Genomic DNA, 23,904 nt, shown 5'->3' with positions numbered 1-23,904 from the left:
CTCTGTAATCAATAAAAATAAAATACCTAATTGTTGCTCTGTTCTTAACAGTCATAAATAAAGAGAATTAATAAGATAAGTTATTTTTTTTAATAAACAAAGAGAATAGTATGAATAGAATATAACAAACTATTCTAAATTATAAAAATGCTGTTTTAAAATCATATACAAAATATCATTAATGTTGTGGACCCAAAAAAAAAAAATTTTAGACCCTATTATTAGGTTAGAAATCTATGAGATTGGCCACACATTTTGGATAAACGTAACAACACTCTAAAAAACCAGTAAGAAAAATATTTAAATGGTTAGCACTAGGTCGAGTGAGGTCAAATGACCCGTTTTGAAACCAAATTAAATTTTTTTTCATATATAGTCTCTTAAAAAATAATTATCTTTACAAACCAAATTAATAAGAGTAATGTAGGTAAATTACTTCTCTGCCATATAATACTTTATCAAAAAAATATTAGTTCAATAAAAAAACAACAGTCAAGTTAAATTCTGCTGTTGAACTAGTGTGCACAACTTTAATTGAGTAATAAAGATACATATAAGCAGCCTTTTATGCAAAATTTACAAGATTAAAAAATAATATTTATTTATTATGTATCTTTTAATATAGGACCATATAGGATTTATGGATAAATTTTGAATTGCAAGAATTTAATTTTTATGTTAGAATTTATTGTAAAGTTCAAAGCTCATCTTCAGATGGGCAAATAGATTTTTTTTTCTTTGTCCGTAATGACCTAAAAGTCTAGAAAATTTAACAACTAAATGCAGGTAATCAAAGTGAACAAGACAATTTTGTCTTGTAAGCCATACCTGAGGATCTCAGGGTATTTGTTTGCCAAGATAAAACCCAGTTGGCAGATTTTTTTAGAACTGGGTGTATAGAACATTATTAGAATACAGTATATATTCTAGAGTTTCTAAGAAGAGTAAATTTTACAAGACATAATTTTTTTGTTTACTCATGTTTTTATACTTTCCTTCTTGATTCATAAATATCACTATATTAACTGTAGAGTTTGGGATTAAAAAAGTGGTCAATTACTCAAAAAAGCTTATCTAATATAAAAACAAATCATATTCAAAATATACAATGAAACAAACTTAAAAAATGCATACATATGTATTTTTAAAATAAACTAAAATACAGGAACTAGATTTTATAAACTAACATATAAATAGTATTTATTTTTTAATTTTCTTGTTTTGTCCATTTTTTTTTTCTTTAAAAAAATTGTGCAAAGATTTTATACTTTTGCACAGAGTAGAGCCCCTTTTAACTGGTCATAGATATAATATCCCTCAGATTAATCCATAAACAACAGAGAAAATTAAGCACATGGATGTTCAAATCATGAAAACATGGAGAGTTACAATGATTATAAGAATTCTGGTAATATTGAATAAAAATATAAATAACAGACTTTTTTAACTTCACTGTTATTGTTTTGAAATACATTATAAAATCTATATATACATATTACACATATATTATAAAACAGAATTAATCTACATTTTTGTTATTATTTTTCATTATAAAACATCTTGGATTCATGTACCAAAAAAGGAACTGACCAGGATCCCTAAAGAGGCTAGTAACGGGTTCTACTGCATCTTTCAGTTATTTTACAATGATGATACCAAGTTGAATTATTATCATACAATCTCTATCCTATCCTTCATGTTTTAAGTAACTGTCACTGTTTGATTAGTTATTATAGTTAGCTTACTTAAACTTGTACATACTGTATGAGGTATATACTTTTCCTTATAATAAAATGATGATTGTGCCACAGAATTTGGCTCTAACTACTCAAGGAGATACATTTGATTGAAAGGAAGTAATAACATAGGAAATGAAGTTTTTAAAAGATTAATTAACCAAGAATCTGTGACTTAAAAATGATTGTCACACTTGGATTTAGCATTGGCTCCAAAGGTATAACAAGATCATGTTACAAATATCACTCCACAATTTCCTCTACCAGGAATTACTAGTACAGTGATTATAAATGATAAACCAGACTGGGCAGTAGTGTCCACAAAGTACCAGGTCTGATGAAGTCATTGTCGCAAAACCATAGTCAGTGGCAGATACAGTAATTTTCTAAGGGAGGACACCTGTGAAAATTGTCTGATTGTCTATCCCATTCTCTCTCCTTTCTAGAAAATTTAAAAACAATAAATGCTGTGTTTTAGTATTTCAAGATGACCTGTTTTATGGGCCTTTTTAAGAAAAATTTCAGGTAAGACTGCAAAACTTTGGTAGTAATTGCATCACTGAAACAATTAGCAATGTCCTTGGAACATGACAATTTAAATAAATGAACTTAAATTTCGAATCACGATATTTTTTTTTTTTATTAAGACCATAATAATAAAAGCAACTGTTGCATGGGTAATAAAACATACAAGATTTTTTTTTTATCTTCTAGGAGGAGAGGAGAAATGGATCACTAGACAAAGCATAGATTCCCCTCTGGATCCCCCAGTGACCACAGTGCCAAGAACATCACCCTACCATTATTGCCAACATAATACTGTCAAATCTAATTTAGAACAAGAACATATTTGTATCTTAATTCACCATTTATACATGATGGAATTTCCATTCTGCCTTTCCACTGAGTAGCTTCACTTCATGAAAGAGTTACTTTTTGTTAAAAGTCCAGCATGGCTTTCTGACATTGGGATTTTAGCAACACGTTCTGTGACCTGTTTGAGTGGTGTCAGGTTGATTTTTGATACAAACCCTTCCTTAAAATTCTGAAATTAGAGGCGGTTAAAAATTAAATTATTTTATAGCAATAATAAATGTTTAAGATTTTTTTTTATAAAATATTAATCTTATTAATAAAATAAGAAACAAATTTGATCTTAATGTTAAAACATCGGGGAAAATCAGAATTTTTCAATCAATTGTAACAAACACTTCCTGTAGTTGTACACTAAAAATTAATTATATTGTGTCTTAGGAAATGGTAAATATGTTTGAAAATGGCCATTCTTATTTTTAAAATCTTCATTTTATGTTATGTTATAATGCAAAGATTTGGAAACTAAATTATTATTAATAAATACAAATAAAAATGGGATTGAAGTTGCTCATTTTTTCTTTAATCTTTTCTTGATTAATATTATAAAAGATAATTACAAGTTTTAATGATTACATTTATTTGGTACTGATACTATCAAAAACTTTTATCCTACATAATCTTCTCATTATATTGTTTTGTTCAACTAAAATTTATTTATGTTTATTATAAAATCGACTTATCATATCATGAAATTTGCTTTCTCTTGTTATTTTTCGAGGAATATTCAAGCAAAAATGTTATCATCATTCAACTTTTGAGCTAATAAGTACTATTATAATATTATATCATAATGTACTATTATAATTACTAAATTTTTTTTGATCTGTAGACTTAAGTTACTTGATTATAACATGATGAACAGACTGTATACACTTTGGTATCCTGTTTCTATGAGCATAAGAAACACTGTTTCCTTTTCTTCCTATATTTCCTGACATTGTCGCTCCTGGTTCTGAGTCTACTACTTCTTCCACGTCAATATCCTCGCCAGCATAATTCTTATCCTCAATGGTTTCAAAGACTTTCTTCATTTCTAGAATCTTTTTGGACTGAGTGCTTAGTTTAATCTGCTCAGTTTATTTCAAGATGGTTGGTTCAACTAATATTTTACTTCAAGTCCGCAGAAATAAATGCATTTTTTGTCAGTAATCTCGTTTCCATCAGGGCAAACGTATCTCACACAAAAAATGGATTTACTGCTGCTATATCTGTCCAGTTCACAAACAAAACCATTTGGCCACCTGCTGGTTTGTCTCTTGCAAGTATATTCACTGACTATTTTGACAAGTGTGTCTAGTGCTCCCTTTGTTGTGTTGTTATAAGCAATGATTGTGGTGTCTTGTGTGGATTATCTCCCTCTATTTCAATTCTGTAGTGCATACTGGAAAGCAATATCATCCATTTATCATGTGTTACTTATGGAACTAATGTAACTTCAGGTAGAAATGTGAAAGTCAAAGAATGTAGTGTTTGGCTTTTCGAAGGTAATAATTCCAGAGGAATAAAGAGTTTCTTTTTCCTCAGTGTTAAGTTTCTATCAAGCAGCTCTTCTGCTAATATAACGGATGTGTAGAAGTAGCTTGAAAATGTTTACTCAACACAGTCATGGTGAATCTAAATAATTCTGCATAAACTCATATATGACAAATACTATGGGGGTCCTGGAGGGACCCCATCCGTGGTTTTGTTTAGAAAAAAGGAACTACATTATGCGGTTTAATAGAAACTTAAACATGTGGTTCAAGATAATTTTGTGAAAAAAGTCATTAAAATGTGAGAGTTTCTTTTCTTTTTTTTAAATAAATAATGTTTTACTAGAAAAAGAGCTTGTGGGTTAAATTATTACATATTTTTAATTTTTAATTAAATGTAAATCCTAGCCCTATTAATAAGTAAACATCTAATGAATTATCAATAATAAAATAATACAATTTTCTATTCAAAAAAATACTTAGTTATACCTCTATCAATGAGCCTGGTGAAGTAAGTAGATAATAAATTGCATAGCCAGGTATCCAGAGCATAGATGACAAACTTATCATGATTCCTATCGCTTCTGCCCAAGTTGGATACTCATAATTGCCATACTTTGCAGGAACATATTCACAAATATAGAATATGAATATTCCCTAAAAAATGAAATAAATAATGCTATTAAAAATTTAAAAAATTTACAATAAGAGGAAGGGTATCATTGATATATCTATTCTTAAAGAAGCAGTAAAAATGAAAAGTGGTGGTGTCAGTACAAACTGAAGAGATTCAGTGTAAACCTTTATTAGTCATGAAAACTAAAGATATTCCCGTGGCTATCTGCTAGAATTATAGAACATTAAATTTATAATATATGAGACAAGGAAATGATACAATTTGAGTTTGATTTTAAATCTATGAGGAAGAAATAAAAATTGTTGGTACTATATCAGTATATTTTATCATACAATTTATTTGTATTAATGAATCATAAAAGAAATTAGAATATCAAAAAATTCTTCTTCCACTCCTGGCACTACAGACAGAAGTGGTCCTTGGCCTGCACCAACATAGACCTCTGTCCTCCATTATGTAAACACCCACTTGCCACGTATCCACCCACGCTTAATCCTTCTACTGCACTGTTGGCCACCCCTTTCTTTTTATAGCAAAGACACTTCCTTGGTAAATTCTTTTTTACTTACATGTCCTCACTTATCCAGTTATGCATGTTCATTTTATCCTCAAACTATTCATTCTTATGTCATTATATAAGAGCAGTTTCTTAAATAAATTGTAAATTTCTCTATTTTTCATAATGCGCTATCTCCCATCTCCTTTACACTCGTCTCCATGCATTACCTCACAACACTATTCTTTCAAATTAATCAAGCATTTCAGTCGGTGCTTTAGTGATAGTTCAGGTCTCGCTTCAATGTGTCAACACTGGTATCATATCATAATAATTACAAGAGTAAAATAAAGGAAACATAAAATACTGCATTGTGATAGATCTGCAACATAGATGATTTCATTTTATGCAGCACCCTTTGCTATCTGAGGCCAATAACAGCCAAACAGAGAAATATTTTAAAAGAGGATTTGTATTATTAAAAACTGATGAGGAAATGTAGACAGGAGGTAAAGAGTTTAATCATAAAAATTCAAATGTTAAAATTACTGTTGGGCAAGAATACCTAAAAGCAATTTTTTTGAACTTGAATGAATGTAAACTATATTATTGCGGTCCTAAATTTCTAATAATAACTTAGGAAAACAACTTTAATCTTGTCTTATCATTTATATTTCCATTAAATGGCCTGAAAACCATACCAAAATCACTGACTTAATGCCACAGATTTCAATTCATACTGACACTATCATTTACCATTTTTCCTGCTTCTTTAAAAATAGATATATAAATCATACAAAAATTCACTCTTTTTCTTATTGCACTGATGTATGGCATTATTGAAATACTTTAGAACTGACAGAATTTATTTTGTCTTGATTTTACCTTTTTAAAATTAAATTACTTAATATTCATAAACTTGTTTTTGGAAGATTAAAACAATGTACATAAAAGTTAGAAAACAACAAAAAAATGAAATAAATAAAATAATTATTAATAAGCTCAAAATTAAAAAAAAAAACTAAGATATTATAAATTATATAAGAAATTATTCATAAATTTTGAATATCGAAAAGGTTATATAAATATAATTGGAAAAATAAAAATTAAACCTACTAGTATAACAGAAGGCGATAGATACACCCAGCAGAAGTACCAAAATCTGCTTGGTCGCACTCCCATCATTTTCTCAATGCAGTCACTTACTTTGTGACCTCCAAATACCCATGAAATAGCAACTGTTTGGAAGAAACAAACCCATAGAAGGCACATCCCTGAGGCCGAGTAATAATCCATCAGTTGGAAAATAAAAATGCCTCCCTAAAATTTTTATAAATTTAATTGTCTTAACAATTATTAGAATTATCTCCATTATAATGGATTTTACCTGAATAATGAATGAAACAAATTATAAAAAAACTCTAATAAAACTTTTTAAATGTTAATTAGTTCTCATTATTAACTTTAGTAATTACTGACCTGTGTAACCATCGGAATCCCTAAAATGCAAAGAGACAAGCAGACGAGGAAAGTAAATTTCTTCCTCCAAGGCCTCAACTGCTTCGGCCAGTTGTCAACCATTCCAGTAACAAATGATTCAACCAAGCAGAACTCACTGTCAATTCCTAGAGTCTGAAAGAGTGCCCAGAAGATAAGAACAAAAATTAAGATTCAGGGATATTTGTTTATTTAACTTTTGAAATTTAAGAGGAGCATTATTGACTGTTGGTAAAATTACATTTTTTAAATATTTTATCTCAAAAATGTGAGTATGACTCGGTCAATCTATTCTGAGTTTTCAAAGATTTAGGAAAGATTTAATTTTTCAATTTTTCCTCTTTTATTTAAATGCTTCTATTAGCAGTTTCCATTTTCTTAGTTCTCATGTTTCCTGTCTATATGTAAGAATATAATGATTTAAGAAAAATATTCATTTATTTCATAAAAACAAGTTTAATTTTCATTGCCCTAAAAACTCATTATTTATAATATTATCATAATTTTTAAATTTAATTATTCTGCTTAAGGTTTATAATTGTAAAATTATGTACTTAATAAACAATTGCATATTTCGGATATTTCATCGCATATTAATAATATATAATATGTTTTATAGTTCTGTACAGCATAAAAATCCACTATCTGTTTAGAAAATATTTAATTTCTAATGATAAATATTTAAAATAAAATAACAACAAAAAATATAATATTATATCATATTAAAATTAATCCCAAAGATGATTAATTTAAAATGATGAGAAGATAGTTGACCGTGAATTATATATATGAGAAGAAGATGGTTGGGAGTGCGGTCAGAGATTAACACAAATAAGTTTCTTTAACTTATTTGTGTTATTCTCTGACCACACCCCCAACCATCTTCTCCTCATATGATTAATTTAAGTTTAAAAAAAAAACTTTTATTGAAGTTGGTACTTTAAAATGTTTTTAAAATTTTGAATGAAAGATTACTTACAATCAACATGAGAAAAAATATTCCAGCCCAAATTGGTGCCCAAGGTAGCGTAAGAACTACTTCAGGGTATGTGAGAAATACTAAGCCTGGACCAGAAGTGACTACTGAGTCGATAGAAACATTTTGCTCCAAGGCTAGGTTGCCCAAAATAGCGAATGTCATGCATCCTGCTAATATACTTGTAAGAGTATTCACTACACATGTTATTATAGCATCTCTGAAAAGTAAGAAGACAAAATAATTATTAAAAAAAAATTCTAGGGCCATATCTGAACATTATATTATATTCAAGAATTATATTATTTATAGACTCTGTCAATTCCCATGAAAATAAAGATAATTAGTACCTAATTAGAATTCTCTCACCTATAACAGTTATAATTGAAATTATTGTAGGATCCGAGTGCTGGTAGAGCTCCAGTACCGATACTGTAAGCGAAGAAGATCTGTGAGGCACCATCTATCCAAGGTCCTGAACCAAGGAGTTCTGACCAGCGAGGTGTAATGTAGTACATAAGTCCAGTAGCAGCTCCAGGCAATGTAACTGCCTTAATAGCAAGGATGATCAGTATCACATAAGGGAACAACGCAGTAAACCAGAGGACCTTTCAAATAACAACATAAAACAATCATACGTATGCTTAAACTTCATATTCAGAATCATGAGATTAAATAAAATTATAATAAAAGAAGTTCTAAAAATTATTGGGACAATTATAGATTTATAGATAGTGAAAGAGGGTAAATCTAAATTTGTCAGTAGAACCAATCAGAAGAACTTCCTGTGAGGTAACTCTTAACATTATTACTAGGAGATGATGGTTGGGGTGTGGTCAAATGAAACACAAATAAGATGGAGTAGCTTATTTAATTGTACCAACGTTTCGGCTAGAGTTTCTAGCCTTCATCAGGGCTAAGAACAGAACAAGATAACAACTAATTAATATAGAAAATAAAATATAAAAAGAATGACATAAAGTGAATAATTTTACAGAATGGAAATAATAGTGAATAACAAGAAATAAAGTGATGAGAGAAGTGGAAAATGAAAAAGTAGGTCAAATAACATAATTAAGGAAATAAAATGAAAATGAAGTTATATTATGTAAAGAAGTATAAATATATTAGTTATTAATAATTTAAAAATTGAAATATGGAAAGAAAAAGAAAATTGTGAGAAAGAATTGTTAATAATTATTATGTTTACATATATTAACAATTCTTTCTCACAATTTTCTTTTTCTTTCCATATTTCAATTTTAAATTATTAATAACTAATATATTTATACTTCTTTACATAATATAACTTCATTTTCATTTTATTTCCTTAATTATGTTATTTGACCTACTTTTTCAATTATCTATGTATACATTTTATTTTCCACTTCTCTCATAACTTTATTTTATTAATACCATTCTGTATAATTATTCAATTTATGTCATTTTTTTTATAAGTTCTTTTTTATTTTCTATACTCATTATTTGTTATCTTGTTCTGTTCATAGCCCTGATGAAGGCTAGAAACTCTAGCCAAAACGTTGGCACAATTAAATAAGCTACTCCATCTTATTTGTGTTTCAGTTGACCGCATCCCCAACCATCATCTCCTAGTACATCATCCTCAGTCAACTATCTCTCATAATTACTTAACATTATTAATTTTAAAGGCATTACATACTTCAAATATCTTGACTCATTATTAAATAAATAAAATAACACAAGAGATAGATAGAAGAGAAATGTTTAGGTCTGTATTTTGCATACCTAAAATTATTCCACTTGCAACTGTTATCCAGAAAAACTGAAATTAAATTATATAAAATTCTTGGTTTGAACTGTAAATACCATTGGCTAAGAATCTTTGTATTTTTTCCCTACAGGTAACAACAAATTATAGATATTCGAAAGGAAAATAGTGAAGAAATTAATGGTGCAAATTAAGTTGATGCAATTGGAAGAGTAAGAGTAATGATGATTATATTACTATTTTAAATAATTAAGAAATAATTATTTCCATTAAACATAGTTTAAGATAGGCTGGACACATTTTGCAATAAAATAAGTTTCAGTAGACAGTGATGATATAAAAAATAGGGATTTGTGATTAAAATTGTTTGTTTGTAACCTAAAAAATTCATAAATATAATTATAAATAAAGCATCACAGTCGACAACCATGTTTCCTTTGCTTGAGGTCTGTTTGCTGTTGGCATCCATTTGAGAAACATGTACTATTTGTCTTTTGTTATAAAACCCTCCCAGATCCCCAACAAAATCAAGAGATCACATGGGCAATGTAACTAGTTTTCTAAAGTAAATATATTTCTTACTGAGGACTTTAAAAAAATATCCATCCCATTATCTTCTAATTTCAACAAAACCTTTCTAGGGACCAGAAATTATCTAGATTATATTGTATTCAATCATTATCTCAGAACTTCAAAACAAAAGTATGAAGGAACCCTTATAAGTATTATAAATCTCTGAAGTAAAGTATGGTGAGAGAGCAAATTACTTCTTTATTTTAACATTGTTTCTATAAATTTCACTATTTGTTTATGAATTTTTATTATTAAAACTGTATTATTGAGAAATATTTAAATCTATAATATGACCCAAATCACATCAAACAGATGAATTTTATTTCTTTTACCTTTCCACTTTGGTGGATTCCTTTGCAGATAACCAAGTATACCACAGTCCACCCAATAATTAAGCAGAAAAGTAATTCCCATCTTATTCCTCCAATTTCTAAAATTCCACTTGTCATACCAAGCATTCTTTTTCTGCAATTTAACGACAAAGAAAAAATATTATTTTGTATAATGAATTCATTTCAGGATTTTATGTTACAAAAAAAAAAATTCTAAAATAATTAATTTAATTATATCAAGTACTTCAGAACTGAATCTTACTCCCAAAATTCTTCCACTGGTGATGTGTTTGTTTGATTAGTAGCATTAACTATTTCACTCACATTCCACTGCTTTTCATAACAAGATTCAGTATTCCAAGGATTTCCTATCGAAAAGTAAAATGATGTTTTTAAAATAATATTTTAAATTAAATGAATTTTGTTCAAGATATTTGAATGATGAAAATACTACCAAGATTCTGTCTATAAAAAACTTAGTATGCTATCCGGGATTGAAAGCAATGTTGTTCAGCACAGTTAATGCAAGTAAAATTAATATTTCAGTTAAATATGCAGCGGTGAATTTCAATATTTCTACCAGTTTCAATGACGTGAAGGTCTGAATGCCAGGCACTGAAATTCTTTCGAATATTATATTCCAGTAATGATAGTGGAATGTATTTAAAATATATAAAGAATTTTAATTAAGAAAATTAATTAAAACTAAAAAAACTTTTTGTTTAAATGAATTACAGGATATGGTTATGCCTAAGTGTTAAATATTTAGATTCAAGATATTAATTAATTTTGATAATTGGGAAGGTTTTACTAATACATAATAATGATGGTGAGGTGCCATGCAGGTTTGTGCATGTTGTAAAAAGAAGAATAACTAACTCTTATGGCTTCACTAATTTTCTAAAAGGTTCTTGGCTTCTTCAACCTCTTTCTTACTCCATTTATCTTTGTTATCTTCTATTAGCCAATTCATCTTGTTCTACTCATTTATTCTAAAAGAAATTCAGCAACAAAGAAAAGCAGTTTGATACTTGTATCTTTTATTTTTCCTGCCATGAACAGAGTGTGTTATGGAATACATCACACCTCTAACCTACTCCTAAGCTAATATATGTTAATAGATCTGAAGTTATAGCAATATTAAAAACATACCACATTTACTCCAAGGTAGTTCTGGGAAGTAAGTAAAGCTATTGATGAGATAGAAAAGAGTCCATGCAATAATGATGCAGTAGTAGAGATCAAGAAAGAAGACCATCGTCATTGTAGCGTAACCAACACCTAAAAGATGATGCAAATTATAACTAAAAAATGATAGTTCCTTTTAAATAATGCTCATTTTAATTATTTATAATAGCTATAATTGAACTTGTATATTCAATAAGGAACTAGCTGAAATTCACTCTCTATAAATCTAGCTTTATAAACCGCTATATTACTATAAGATATAGATATGTTTTGGATTTTTCTTGAAAAATTTATATTCAATGATTGTTTTATTATTCAATAAAAATATAGGTATAAATATATCTTCTCATTGATAAAAGTATGAAATTCCCGTTAGAATCTCTGTTTTTAGGATATAGAAGAAACGTTGAAAAATGAAATTTCCATCATATTGAAGTTTTTTTTTTAAATAGTATATATGAGGCAGCGATATACTATTGAGTAGAAACAATTATTAATTAATTGTTATATATAAATTGTTCACGAGTTACTTGGTATTGGTAGGCAATACTTAAGTAGTTTAACACTTAAATTGAAGATTGAAAGATTTTTCTTTTTAGACAATATAAGTTTAAAAATCATAACAAAATAAGTCATATAGTGAATTTAAATAATATTAAAATTATTTCATGTTTAAAAAGAATAAAATAATGATTTATGTTAAACTGTTACTTTACTAAAAATAAATGAAAGGAAGGTGGTCTACCAGAAGTCATATGAACTCAAATAGTAAAGAAACTATTAATTTTGAGCTAACGTTAAACATCCCCATTTTGCAGTACTTTCAGAATGAAGGAAAGCAAAAAAATCAACGATCTTCCTATCAACAAAAAAGTTAGTTGGAGAATAAATAATTATTATTTTAAAATGGAATTAGTGGTATTATTTATAAATTTATCTCAACATTATTTCTTAATATACACCTAATTAACATACTATTATAGTTAATTGTATGATTTAAAATTAAGTACTATTTACCTTGGAGTATTGGACATAGTTGTCCAACAAATGTACTTCCCCCAAGTCCAAGGTATTGTCCAATTGCCACTTCTTGAAAGAATAAAGGAATTCCACACAGAAACATTGCAATGCTGTAGGTAACAAGAAAGGCACCTATAAAATTGATTGTTCTTTGAGGTTTTAGGTTCTTCCTTCAAACTATATGTTGTTGTTGTTTTTTAATATAAGTTATTTTTTATACATATGTTTAATGATTTGATTGTATTTATGATTTTAGTTTCCTTTAGCTCCGATTTATACCTATAATCACCCTTAAACTCCTTTTAACTAAGAAATAGATAGCATATCAAGCTTTTATTTAGGTTGCAGAAAATATTTTTAGTGATAATATATAATTCAGGAGTATTACAGATTAATTTAGGCCTAGCTTTATGAGATTTTAAATCAATTATTGTTTTAAACAACCAAACAAAAAAAACACTCTCTGTTTAATCTTATTTGAATAATAAATTAACAATTAATTAAAAAGTGTTAATTCCTGTTGTATGACGAAAATGTCATTGCTTTGTTTATGGATGGGTATATTATGAATGAGTACTTCAGAAATAAAATATATTTAATTCAATAATCTAACTTATTTTAAAAAAAAAAAAAAATAATTTTCTTTATTTCATAAACATGTAGATAGAAATCCATCATACTGACAGGTTTTATAAATGAAGTGTTTAGTATATACTCTAAAATTACACTCTAAAACATTTATCGTTCACTGCCATAATGATTAATCCAAAGGTTAATTCCCTTTGGATTAATCATCTAAACATTGTCTACGAGGATCAAAATTCTAGCTTATCTGACTATTTCAATTTTATAGGAAATGAATACTGTGTATTTAGTTCCACTCGCCTACTTTCAAATTGAAATTAGTTTGAGTAATTAAAATAATCAATTTACTTAAAACAAACAATAAAATTGTATATGTTATGTTTCAGGGTCATACATTCCACGAACCAACAATCATCCAGCCTTTCTGAAGTTTCTATTGCTATATTTTGTCACTGTCTTTAGAAACTTTTTTTTGCATTAAAAAATCACTTCTATTCACATTAAAAAGCATTCATGTCCCTTGTATTACAAATACACATTATTTTTGGAAACAATACACAGGTTATTACTTCTTGTTATACATGAAGGAATACCTTGTATAATTTTTAAATAAGTAAGGTACAAATAAGTACATGAAGTAATATGTTTTCTTATGATGTTACTTGGTCTTCCCTAATCCAGTTTCTGCTAACTATTCCTATACTCATTTTTTGTTTCTTAATGATCACTGATATTATATGTGAACAAATCTCTTCCAATTTTCTTTTCATGGTTAGTTTAAATATTGTTTGAAATAATACATTTAAAAAAAATGTATGTTAGCTTATGATAAGCTTCTTGGTTTTAACATACTTAATTGTAGGTTGTAAAAATATGTCATTATCAAAAACTTTTGACAAACATTCTGTTACAAATTTTACTAACTTAATAAAATGATGAGTTACATTTTGTGGCACCATAATGTTTATATTTATTAATTATATTTAACTACATTTATTAATCACATTTGAATGTAAACATTATATTTAAAATTTCCTATATTTCACAAAAATGAGACATATTAATGTATTATCTAATGATTTTTTTATTATGATTTAATTAAAAACAGATTATTACAAGAGGAGAATTATTTATAAGAAGTAATTTTTCTGACACTGAAACTTTTAACCAATATTGTAGGATTGGTTATACTTTAATATCACAAACTCAAGATTATTGAATCCAATTTATTTTTCTTGGCTAAATACAGCTATTTATTGTAAATAGTTTTTCCACCTCTGGTTGTAAAAAAAAAATTTCTATATGGCATTGATAAATAAAATCTGCTGCTATGAAATCAATTATTCTATTAAATCATTTTTGTTTCCATTCAAAGTCTTTAAAGGAAGCATATCATGAACTTTTTTTTTTAAATTTATAATGAATCTTATTTAAAACCCCATTTTCTTTCCTTTTTTTTCTTATTCAAGTTCGTTATAATTATTTAGCAATTCATGGTATTGGAAGGGACATTTGATATAATCCAACAACAGCATATTTATTATTATTTCTAAGAAACTTTCCAACTAAATAAATGGACTAGAAATAATTAATTTGATTTTATTGTATAATTTAAGTGAGTGTTAAGGTGGAATATGGACCGGAGTAGGGGAAGAGGGATGGTCCAAGAGCGAGATATCTGGTCCAGACTCGGCAAATTGTAACCCCACATTGCACAAGCGGTAAAGGGGATAAAATGATTATGATGTATAATTTAAAATCTAATAAATTATTTTCACATAAATAAATATATGCTAGAAATCTTGACAATATTTTAACATACAAGAACCAATGTTATCTTCATGATAAGATAATTGAATTTATAATGGTAATTTGGTAACTGGTGAGGAAACTGTCTGGCAAGTGGGCCTAATTGTGCTCTTTGCCAATTGACATTACATCTTATATAAATAATGATTAATGAATTATAATTACCTCCTCCATTTTTGTAACAGAGATAAGGAAACCTCCAGACATTGCCCAATCCAACTGATAAAGATATACAAGAAAACAGAAAATCTAATCTGTTTTTCCAGCCACCTCGCTCCTCTCTCGCATCAACAGTGATGCCAACTTCACCTCCAACATCCCAATGGTCTGACTGGGCCATAATTACCTAGGGAGAAATTAATAATTGTCATTTTCATTCAAAAGAAATTCTGATACATTTTATGTTCAAAATCAAGGTGATATGAATTTCTCTACAAATCTGTCTACATAGACTAAAATAAAGTGGTAAATTTTGAAAACTTCATTCCTTTATTTTTCCATGGTATCATTTCATGTTTCAACAACATCCCTATAAATTATTACAGTTAAATGTAAGATGGTTTTATAAAGAAACTACAATCCATATAAAACTCCAGACCATGAGTTACACCCAGGGCCATAGCTCAGCAGTGGCAAGATGTGCCCTTGTCAATGGTCCAGGTTCAAAGAGGGCGCAAAACTAACCACGACAAATTTTAAAAAAAATCTTTGAAATTGCAACTCTTAATTAATTTTCAAATTGAGGTTTTCTTATTCAAAAAAATAATTTTCAGACCCCCCGGTATTGCAGGGTGCAGATTTTTCTTACTTGCCAAGGGCCCAGAAAAGCGTTTTTATGATCCTGGTTACACCTCTATGTTTAACCGAGGTGACTGTATTTTTCATTTCCATTTCAAACTATGGGTCTTCCAGATGTGGGATTCATTTTCAAAAACATTCTGTTTTCAAATTAGAACATAAGTTAGAAAGTGTGGAGAAAATGAAATACAGTAATGAAAACGAGAAATTCTATTCTCGATTTTATAAAACTCCAAATCTACCCAAGTGAGTCATTAGTCTCTCAATTAGTAATTAAAAAAATTAGTCACATAAAATGATAAAATTATCAATACACTGGTTAAATTAAATGAACAATTTTTATGGTTTTTAGAAATTTTATCACATTTTCAATCTTTTCTATTTCGTTTGAAAGTAATTCAGCCACAGTGGAAGTGATATTTTGCGATTTGTTCTAGTTTCAAGGTAAGTTCGCATGTCATTACAATGTGTTTCAGTGTCAATGATGAGTTGCATGCTTCACTAAGTGGTGGTTCCACTCCTCTCATTAGGTCGATATCTCATTAAGTAACTTTTAAACATGGACATAAGGCACTCATGGTCAGGGATTATATAAATTCTGCTATAGTGGGGTCTCTATTGATTTATAGATGGCATAATGAATCTTATAAAAAATATTGATATTTAAAAAAAAAAATATTGCAATCAATGCTGAAAATATAGTAAAAGAATATATTATAGTAGTAGAATATATATAGTAGTTTTCTACTGAACAATGGTCCTGAAAATAAGGCATATGTAGTAATAAGGTGAGATCTTTTACAACATACTGAAATGAATGGTATTTCTTTGGATCAGCAGATCTGGGGAAATATTTTAAGGTTCTTCCGAGAGCAATGTGTACATTCTGAGATTTTACAGAAAAAGATTTTGTATTTCTTTGTTATTTCACTACTCTAAGATAAAAACCTATATATACCAACCAGGACACGATTCCATCGAGCCTAAACCCGAAGAAAAAACACCTTTATTGCCTTCTATATGGATTCCCAAGGGCCTGCGAACCAAAACACAGACCAACATGATATTTCTTAAGGCCTTCAATTGGGGCGATATCACCTTAGTAGCATTTCGAAAGTGTAAGTTTGAATTCATCAAACTATATTTGTAGTTTCCTGACGCCCAGTTTTTTAGAACCCATATTAAACAGAGGAAGATGGGGAAAACAATATTTTGAGGTGGTATGGGGTTCCAATTAAAAAAAAAAAAATGGTTCCAATACCAATCCTTTCAATATCTTTAAAAACAAAAAGTGAATCCATTAAATATTAATGAAAGACAAAAATATATATCAATTTATAAAAGGATCGATGTTTATATTGAATGATTTGATTTATCTAAATTAATCTCTATAAATAGTAGAAATATTTTTTATTTTATTTGATTTAACACTGGTGTACTGATGATTTTGAAATTGTCAGTTATGAAGCCGATGAAACGTGTGCCAAGCAAGGACGAACTTATTATGTTAATTATTATATTTAAAGTTAATTAAATTGCTTATTATTAAAATAAATAATATATTCATGTAAGTATTCAGTAAAATTAAAACGAGAATAATGTACAATGAAATAATAATAAATAACTGATAAAAATTCTAAATGGATTATAAAGGCGTAGTTTTAAGCAAAGAATTATTTGTCATTGGATCCACTAAAATCATTTCTCCCTTTTTTTTATATCTATAATAAAAATATTGTTCATTTTAACTGGCATTAACACACTTGCTTCCAAGAAAATTTTATGAAAAGTTAAGATGGCAGGTATGTCTCCAATGATAATCATTAAATAATATAAATTTTTATAGCCTAAAAAATCTATTAAAATAAATTTACGATTGAAATGACTTTTCAAAGTAAATGATTAATTTCGACAATTATATAAACGTCGAACATAAAAGCGTACATCTGAATCCAAAATTTATTAAGGTGAATTTATGATCTCTACACGCATTAAAATAAAAATAATGACTCAAAAAGACACATAACTAAAAATAATTGTAAAGTTATTAAAACGAGTCTGTTAAGACATTCACATGAACAGAAATTTCAGGTTAGGAGTAGGTGCCGTTGGGTGCTGATTTTCTTCATGTCTGGCTGACACCATTTACAAATTCATTGATTTGTATTGATACATCATATAAATATTATCATAATCTGGTTGGATCATACAAATTTTAAAAACAAAACAATTTTTTTATTTATTGCAGTAAAGATTAATCAAAGATTTTAGTAAACCCAACTGAAATACGAGTAATTGTAAATTATGTTTTTTATGTAGTTTAATCTCTTGTTCTATTATTACAGGTAATAATTAATTTATCAACTTTACAGCTAAATTAAAGTATGTTAATAGATCAACAATTCTTTTTCCGATATCTCACTTCATTTACAAATTTTATGGCCTCCTTAATTAGACCCGTGTTTCGTTTCTAAACAATCTATCATCTCCATTTATTATTAATTACTTTATGGATATTTATTTATTGATATGACAGGAGGGGTTGTACAACTTCAAATATGGGCCGATGTCGAGACATCATCGAGGTCGACACCTTAGTTATAAGCCTTCTTCAGGGCTAAGAAAAAACGTGATGCTAAAATAATAGAAGTGAGAATATAAATACCTTAAAATACACGGGGAATATGAAGTAAAAAATTAATTAGTATACATTCAGCTATTAGCATAAGTATAGAAGCTGTGTGAGACAATAAACATAAATTTGAATCAGTATATGCTGATATATGTTATAATAAAGAAAATACAAGGAAGGAGGAAATAGAAGGGAAAGTGATTTAAGATGCATAGAAGAACAAAACGGAAATGTAACAGCGTATAAAAACAAAGGGATACAAAATGAATATTGAGCAATTTAATGGAAACCAATCAAAACTGGCAATTTAATCAACAAAACTGCAAAAGATCTATTGAAAGATAACCCTTAAAATCTATATCGAATTACTCCAGAAATCGCAACACATTTTAATACAGTTAGACTTTCATGTTTTACTTTCACTTGTAAATGAAATAAATAGTCAGGGAAAGTATTGCGATAGTGAAAACTTTGGAAGCCGAGTTCTCAAAGGAAATACCTGCACGTTTCAAGAACACTTTTGTCTTTATAACTCAGTTTCGCGAAATGTTCTGGGAGTATGTTAACAGCCTAGCTCATAAAAAAATATTTGTTCAAAACTGAAATTATGTATTCAAGATAGTATAGTCATAAATGACTTGGAAATTTAAGAACTTTAAGCTAAAGTAGACTTTGGTGAATTGTCACATAACGTTGTAGATTTTATACTTTTCATAATTACTCTAACACTTTTGGTTAGGCCTGTTTTACCGGTGTACAATTCAATGTTGTTTAATAGATAGACCAATATTCTCATTAAAATAATCTAAGAGGAACTAATTCCCAAGTTTCAAAATTGTTTCCTCAAAAGTACCTTACTTTATTTATTTGGAAGTAAATTAACTGTTTCTCATTATTTGTAGCAATACAAAACGTATACAAAAGACTCCTATAAAGGGGAAATAACATGAGGACGAAGACAAATCATAAAATTTATTGTGTATAAGATATTTCACTTTTGGTGACAAATGTTGATGACTTCATTGCCCTCATTAAACAGAAAATTAAATTGAAATGACATCAAATGTTACTGACAATGAATTACGAGAAATTCAGAATTGATGTTTCCCCTTGGATATCCTCCACCAGAAATCCTGGGCAGAGAGGAGGTGATTTTGATGCGTCTTCGAATAGGTCAAACGCGCTTGACCCAGGGTTACCTTATGGCCCTCGATTCTCCACCTGTATCAAAGACTTGCGGAACGCGGCTTATCGAAAACACATCTTAACCGAATACCAAGCATACGACTCCATCAAATTTATGTATGAGTATTAAGGCAATATGTCCTGCCTTAAATATGTAATTTCAGTTAAGCAGAACTTATCGTTTTTGGGCTTGGCTGTTCACACACACCATTTTGAAAGACGTATTTGAACACAAGGGATCTCAAAATATGTATTTCCGAAGAAATCTGGAATTCGAAATTTTTCACGATAGTAATAATTCCGCTTACTATATTCCATATATAAGTAATTGAAAATAAAAAAAAAGAGTTAATTATTTTTAAAGAGTGTAAACTAATGTATTTGGTGGCTCCTACACTTCTACTTTTGTAAAGGAAGCTAATAAATAAATAAATATCATTGCTAAAAATAGAGTACTGCAACATCTCTGACTTACAATACTCATTATTTTTTTTCATTTTTGTCCATCAAACTGTTAAATTATGAATGATTATACCATATAATGAAAATTATAAATTATATTATGATTGGTTTTATGCTGTAAGTAAAATAATTAGATAAATTTAATAACAAACCAGTGAGCTTATATCTTCTTAGCCTTGCTGACTTTTCTCTAATAGTTATGTCGGAAGACGCTTAAAATTGTCTTCCACGGTATTGAAGATTTGCTGTAAGAAATAAAAAAAAAATTATCATGAAAAGTTCAAGAAAACACATATTTTACTGATTGTTTAAATTACTGTTAATTATGTTGGTTAGTCTATGAATTTTACCTCGCCTTAACATATAAACTAAATTATTTTATCCTTATCTGCATCGGAGCATTAGGTAAATTCCATATTTTATTAATATATTAGATAAATAAATCTCATTATTTAATTATAACTTGATTAATTTATTAAGTTTAAAGACCTTCTCTGTTCAGTTTAAGTGATGTGTTCACGAGCTTAAAAGAACTTCTATGTTTCCGCAGGTACGGAGCGACTGATGAAAAAATAGAGCGATAGCACAGCAAGTTAACTGAAGCAATCATAATTTGTTTAATAACATACTTAAGGAAAAAGTAAATTAAAAGTATTTATGAGGTTTGAAATAAAAATTTTAATTGAATATTATCTTGAAATATAGTTCATAAAAATAATTATAACTCTTTTTGCATATATGTGTAGTTTTATAATAAAATAGTTAATAATCAATAATTCTCCCACTAAATTGAACATTAGTGATACATTCATGTATATCATGTACATACTTCATATACATTTACATGATAATATAAAACCATATATACATTGAATTTTAAATTTAGTTGTAATCAGGCTTACTATCGATTAATGAGTGAAAGGTGAGGAATTTCATATTTGTGTTTTTTTTATGAAATGTAATAAATCTCAAAGCAGAAACCTATCCAAATAAAGTAAAATAAATAATAAATAATTTTATCCAATTATTTTAATTTTTTTAAATGTTTGCGTACATGTACGAGAGCACTGTCTATCCGAATAATAAATGTAGAACTTTTATAAGAATATATAGTTTAGGTCTTCTTTGTATTTATAAATTCTAATAATTTATAAAAAGTTTCCATTAATTCAAGACCCCAAGTTCTTAAATTCATTTCTAATCAATTTCCCCAATTATTCCGACCATCTCTTGAATAACATGGTAACCAATGATAAGTGCTAAAAATTCCTCGGTCAGTTTTTATTTTCTTCACAAAATAGTACATTTATATCCAAATTTCATTTTTCAGCGAACCCTTAAATTGTTAATATCAGTTAATTCATCAAAGAGTAAACAAACTATTAATTTTAAAACAAATAATATGTAATAAATAATGAATAATTATTAAATAAATTAATAAATATTAAACTCAAATAAACATGATAACTAATACTAATAGAGTAAAAAGGTGGATTGAAAAATCATTTTCTTAAGCACTAGATATTATCAGCTGGTGTGAATACCTGAAAAGAAAGTATGAACAATCTGATGGCCAAATAATTCGTCATTTTACTAAAATTATTGAGCAAATAATCAGCAAAAAAAAAAAATTAGTATTTATCGATTTAAGAAACTGGTTGAAGTAAAGAATAAAACATTCAATCTTTTTCTTCATGAAGACTACTCAAACTTTAAAACCCTTAATATTATTATAGTGCTTTTTAAAAATTTATTATTTCAATACTCCTATAAACTCAATTTACTTGTTTTCCTTGAATTTTAAATTATTCATAAAAAATAGAAATCGTGCTATTCTCTAACACGAGATCATTAATAATTCAAATTGATTTTGATCAACCTTTTAAGAATGTTAAAAAGTGTTGAAAAAATTCTTCCACTTACCTTCAGGAAGCCGCCAGCAATTGAGCTACATTTGGGATATAAATCGACCACTTGAATTTTATACGTTTGCGTTCCCAGTATTTTTTGATTATCTTGAGAATTTCGAGATACTTGAAAATTTATTTTAATATTTTCAAGTGAGAAGATATAAACAAAATTATTCATATAATTTGGTCTATGTAGATACTGGAAGAGACTTGATGCTGATAAGAGATTGGATAGATAAGAATACGGCTCACAATGTACGCTCAATGTTAATCACTCTACGAGCTCTGCACAAACGATGAATTCTAAACCCCAAATGTCCCCCCCTCTGAAGTATCCTGGAGTAAAGAACATCCCCTCCTTCTTTCCTGCCCCTCCCAAACCACTGAGGTTTCTGAGAATCCCCTCTTTTCTTCTATCTATTTTTATTAATATATTTCTGTTTTGAATTAATCAAATATTAAGAAGAGAATACATTCCATTCCCAATTAGTACAGGAAAATAGTTTTTAATTTTTATTTTACTCATTCCACATACAGTGGCCGAGGGGCAGGTGTATACACATAGTATGTCCGTAATTAGTAAAACTAAAATATGTTTCATAATCAAGCATAACCCATAAAGCTCATAATTTCATTATTACGTTTATTGATTATTTCTTACATAAAAATTATAAAATAAATGTACAAATAATAAAATATAGAGTGGCTTGTAGCACGTGAATACACGTAGTATAAACGTCATTAATAAAAATAAAACACGTCACATAATAAATTATGCTTTATTGTATAAACACGTGTGTATACACTTGTGTATACACGTGCTACAAGCCACTCTATATTTTATTATTTATTGTTTGTAATAAAGCTTAATGCATAAAGCTCATAATTTCATTAGGCTTATTGAATATTTTTTCCATAAAAATTATAAAGCAAATATTCAAATAATAAATAATAATATTTCTATTTAAATAATTCTATTTTAACTAATAATATAATAATATTTCTTACATAAAGATCATAAAATAAATATACTAATAAAAATAATAAAATATATAGTGGCTGAGAGGCATGTGTATACATACACGTAGTATTTTATTTTTCGTAACCTCCTTTATTATTAAATTCATACAATACATACACAACAATAAACAATGGAAATAATAAATGTATACTAGTATAATATTGCCTTGGATTACCTTGTGGCAATACGTGTACTACAAAACATATTTTATATACCTTTATATGTTTATTATTAGAGATCATTTTAGATTATTTTTAATAATATTAATTTCCTATAAAATATCATTTATCAAATTGTATCAATAATTACAAAAAACGTAATCTAGAGTAGAAAATATTCTTCCAACATTGACCTGATTAGCCTTGACAATAAAATTTCAGCAAAAAACATATTCCAACAAACCATTTCACAATAAATAAAATTAGAATAACACGTGAAAAGCAATGCTCCATTGTATTTAAATTTAAAAAAAATAATGGACAAAAGTAATTAAGTTATTTTAATTAAATGTTTCCTTGAAATATTTTTATTCGGAAAATCTATAATCCATTGTATTTAAATTGCAACTATAATCATGGAAAAGATAATTATTTTTTTTTAATTATATATTTCCTTATAATATTTTTATAAAACCCAATAAAATAAATGTTCTAAATTAATTAATAAATTAATTTGTTTTTAATTATATATTTCCTTATAATATTTTTATAAAATCCAATAAAATAAATGTTCTACTGAAACTTTTAAATAAAGCTTAAAAACAAATTAGTTATTTTGTAAAAAAAAATAGAAAGTAGGTTTTGGGGAAACTGTTAAAATGAAACTTTATGTGAAAAGTGAATAACTGTTTATGGATTTTGTAAACATGATATTGGAAACATAAATAAACAACATAAATTGACTTATATTTTATCGATTCATTTTTAGCTAATTTTCAACCTTAAGAATT

At 27.7% G+C, this 23,904-nt stretch overlaps 1 protein-coding gene across 1 annotated transcript; it reads right to left on the bottom strand.

The window, feature by feature from the left end:
* Positions 1-1,056: 1,056 nt before the first annotated feature.
* LOC106680080 (sodium- and chloride-dependent GABA transporter 1) lies at positions 1,057-22,259 on the bottom strand. Its single transcript, XM_014419561.3, has 13 exons — positions 21,948-22,259; positions 20,177-20,269; positions 15,113-15,293; positions 12,551-12,685; positions 11,498-11,626; positions 10,608-10,713; positions 10,346-10,478; positions 8,060-8,298; positions 7,694-7,910; positions 6,697-6,849; positions 6,334-6,537; positions 4,574-4,741; positions 1,057-2,781 (listed from the first exon to the last, which is right to left on the bottom strand). The coding sequence occupies exons 3-13, from the start codon at positions 15,285-15,287 to the stop codon at positions 2,650-2,652; spliced, it is 1,791 nt and encodes a 596-aa protein (XP_014275047.1). The 5' UTR covers positions 15,288-15,293; positions 20,177-20,269; positions 21,948-22,259; the 3' UTR covers positions 1,057-2,649.
* Between the last annotated feature and the right edge of the window lie 1,645 nt (positions 22,260-23,904).

Source organism: Halyomorpha halys, unplaced genomic scaffold (genome assembly GCF_000696795.3).
Source record: "Halyomorpha halys isolate HHAL.00 unplaced genomic scaffold, Hhal_1.1 Scaffold15.1, whole genome shotgun sequence".
NCBI classification, from domain to species: domain Eukaryota; kingdom Metazoa; phylum Arthropoda; class Insecta; order Hemiptera; family Pentatomidae; genus Halyomorpha; species Halyomorpha halys.
This window is presented reverse-complemented; position numbering and strand designations above follow the sequence as displayed.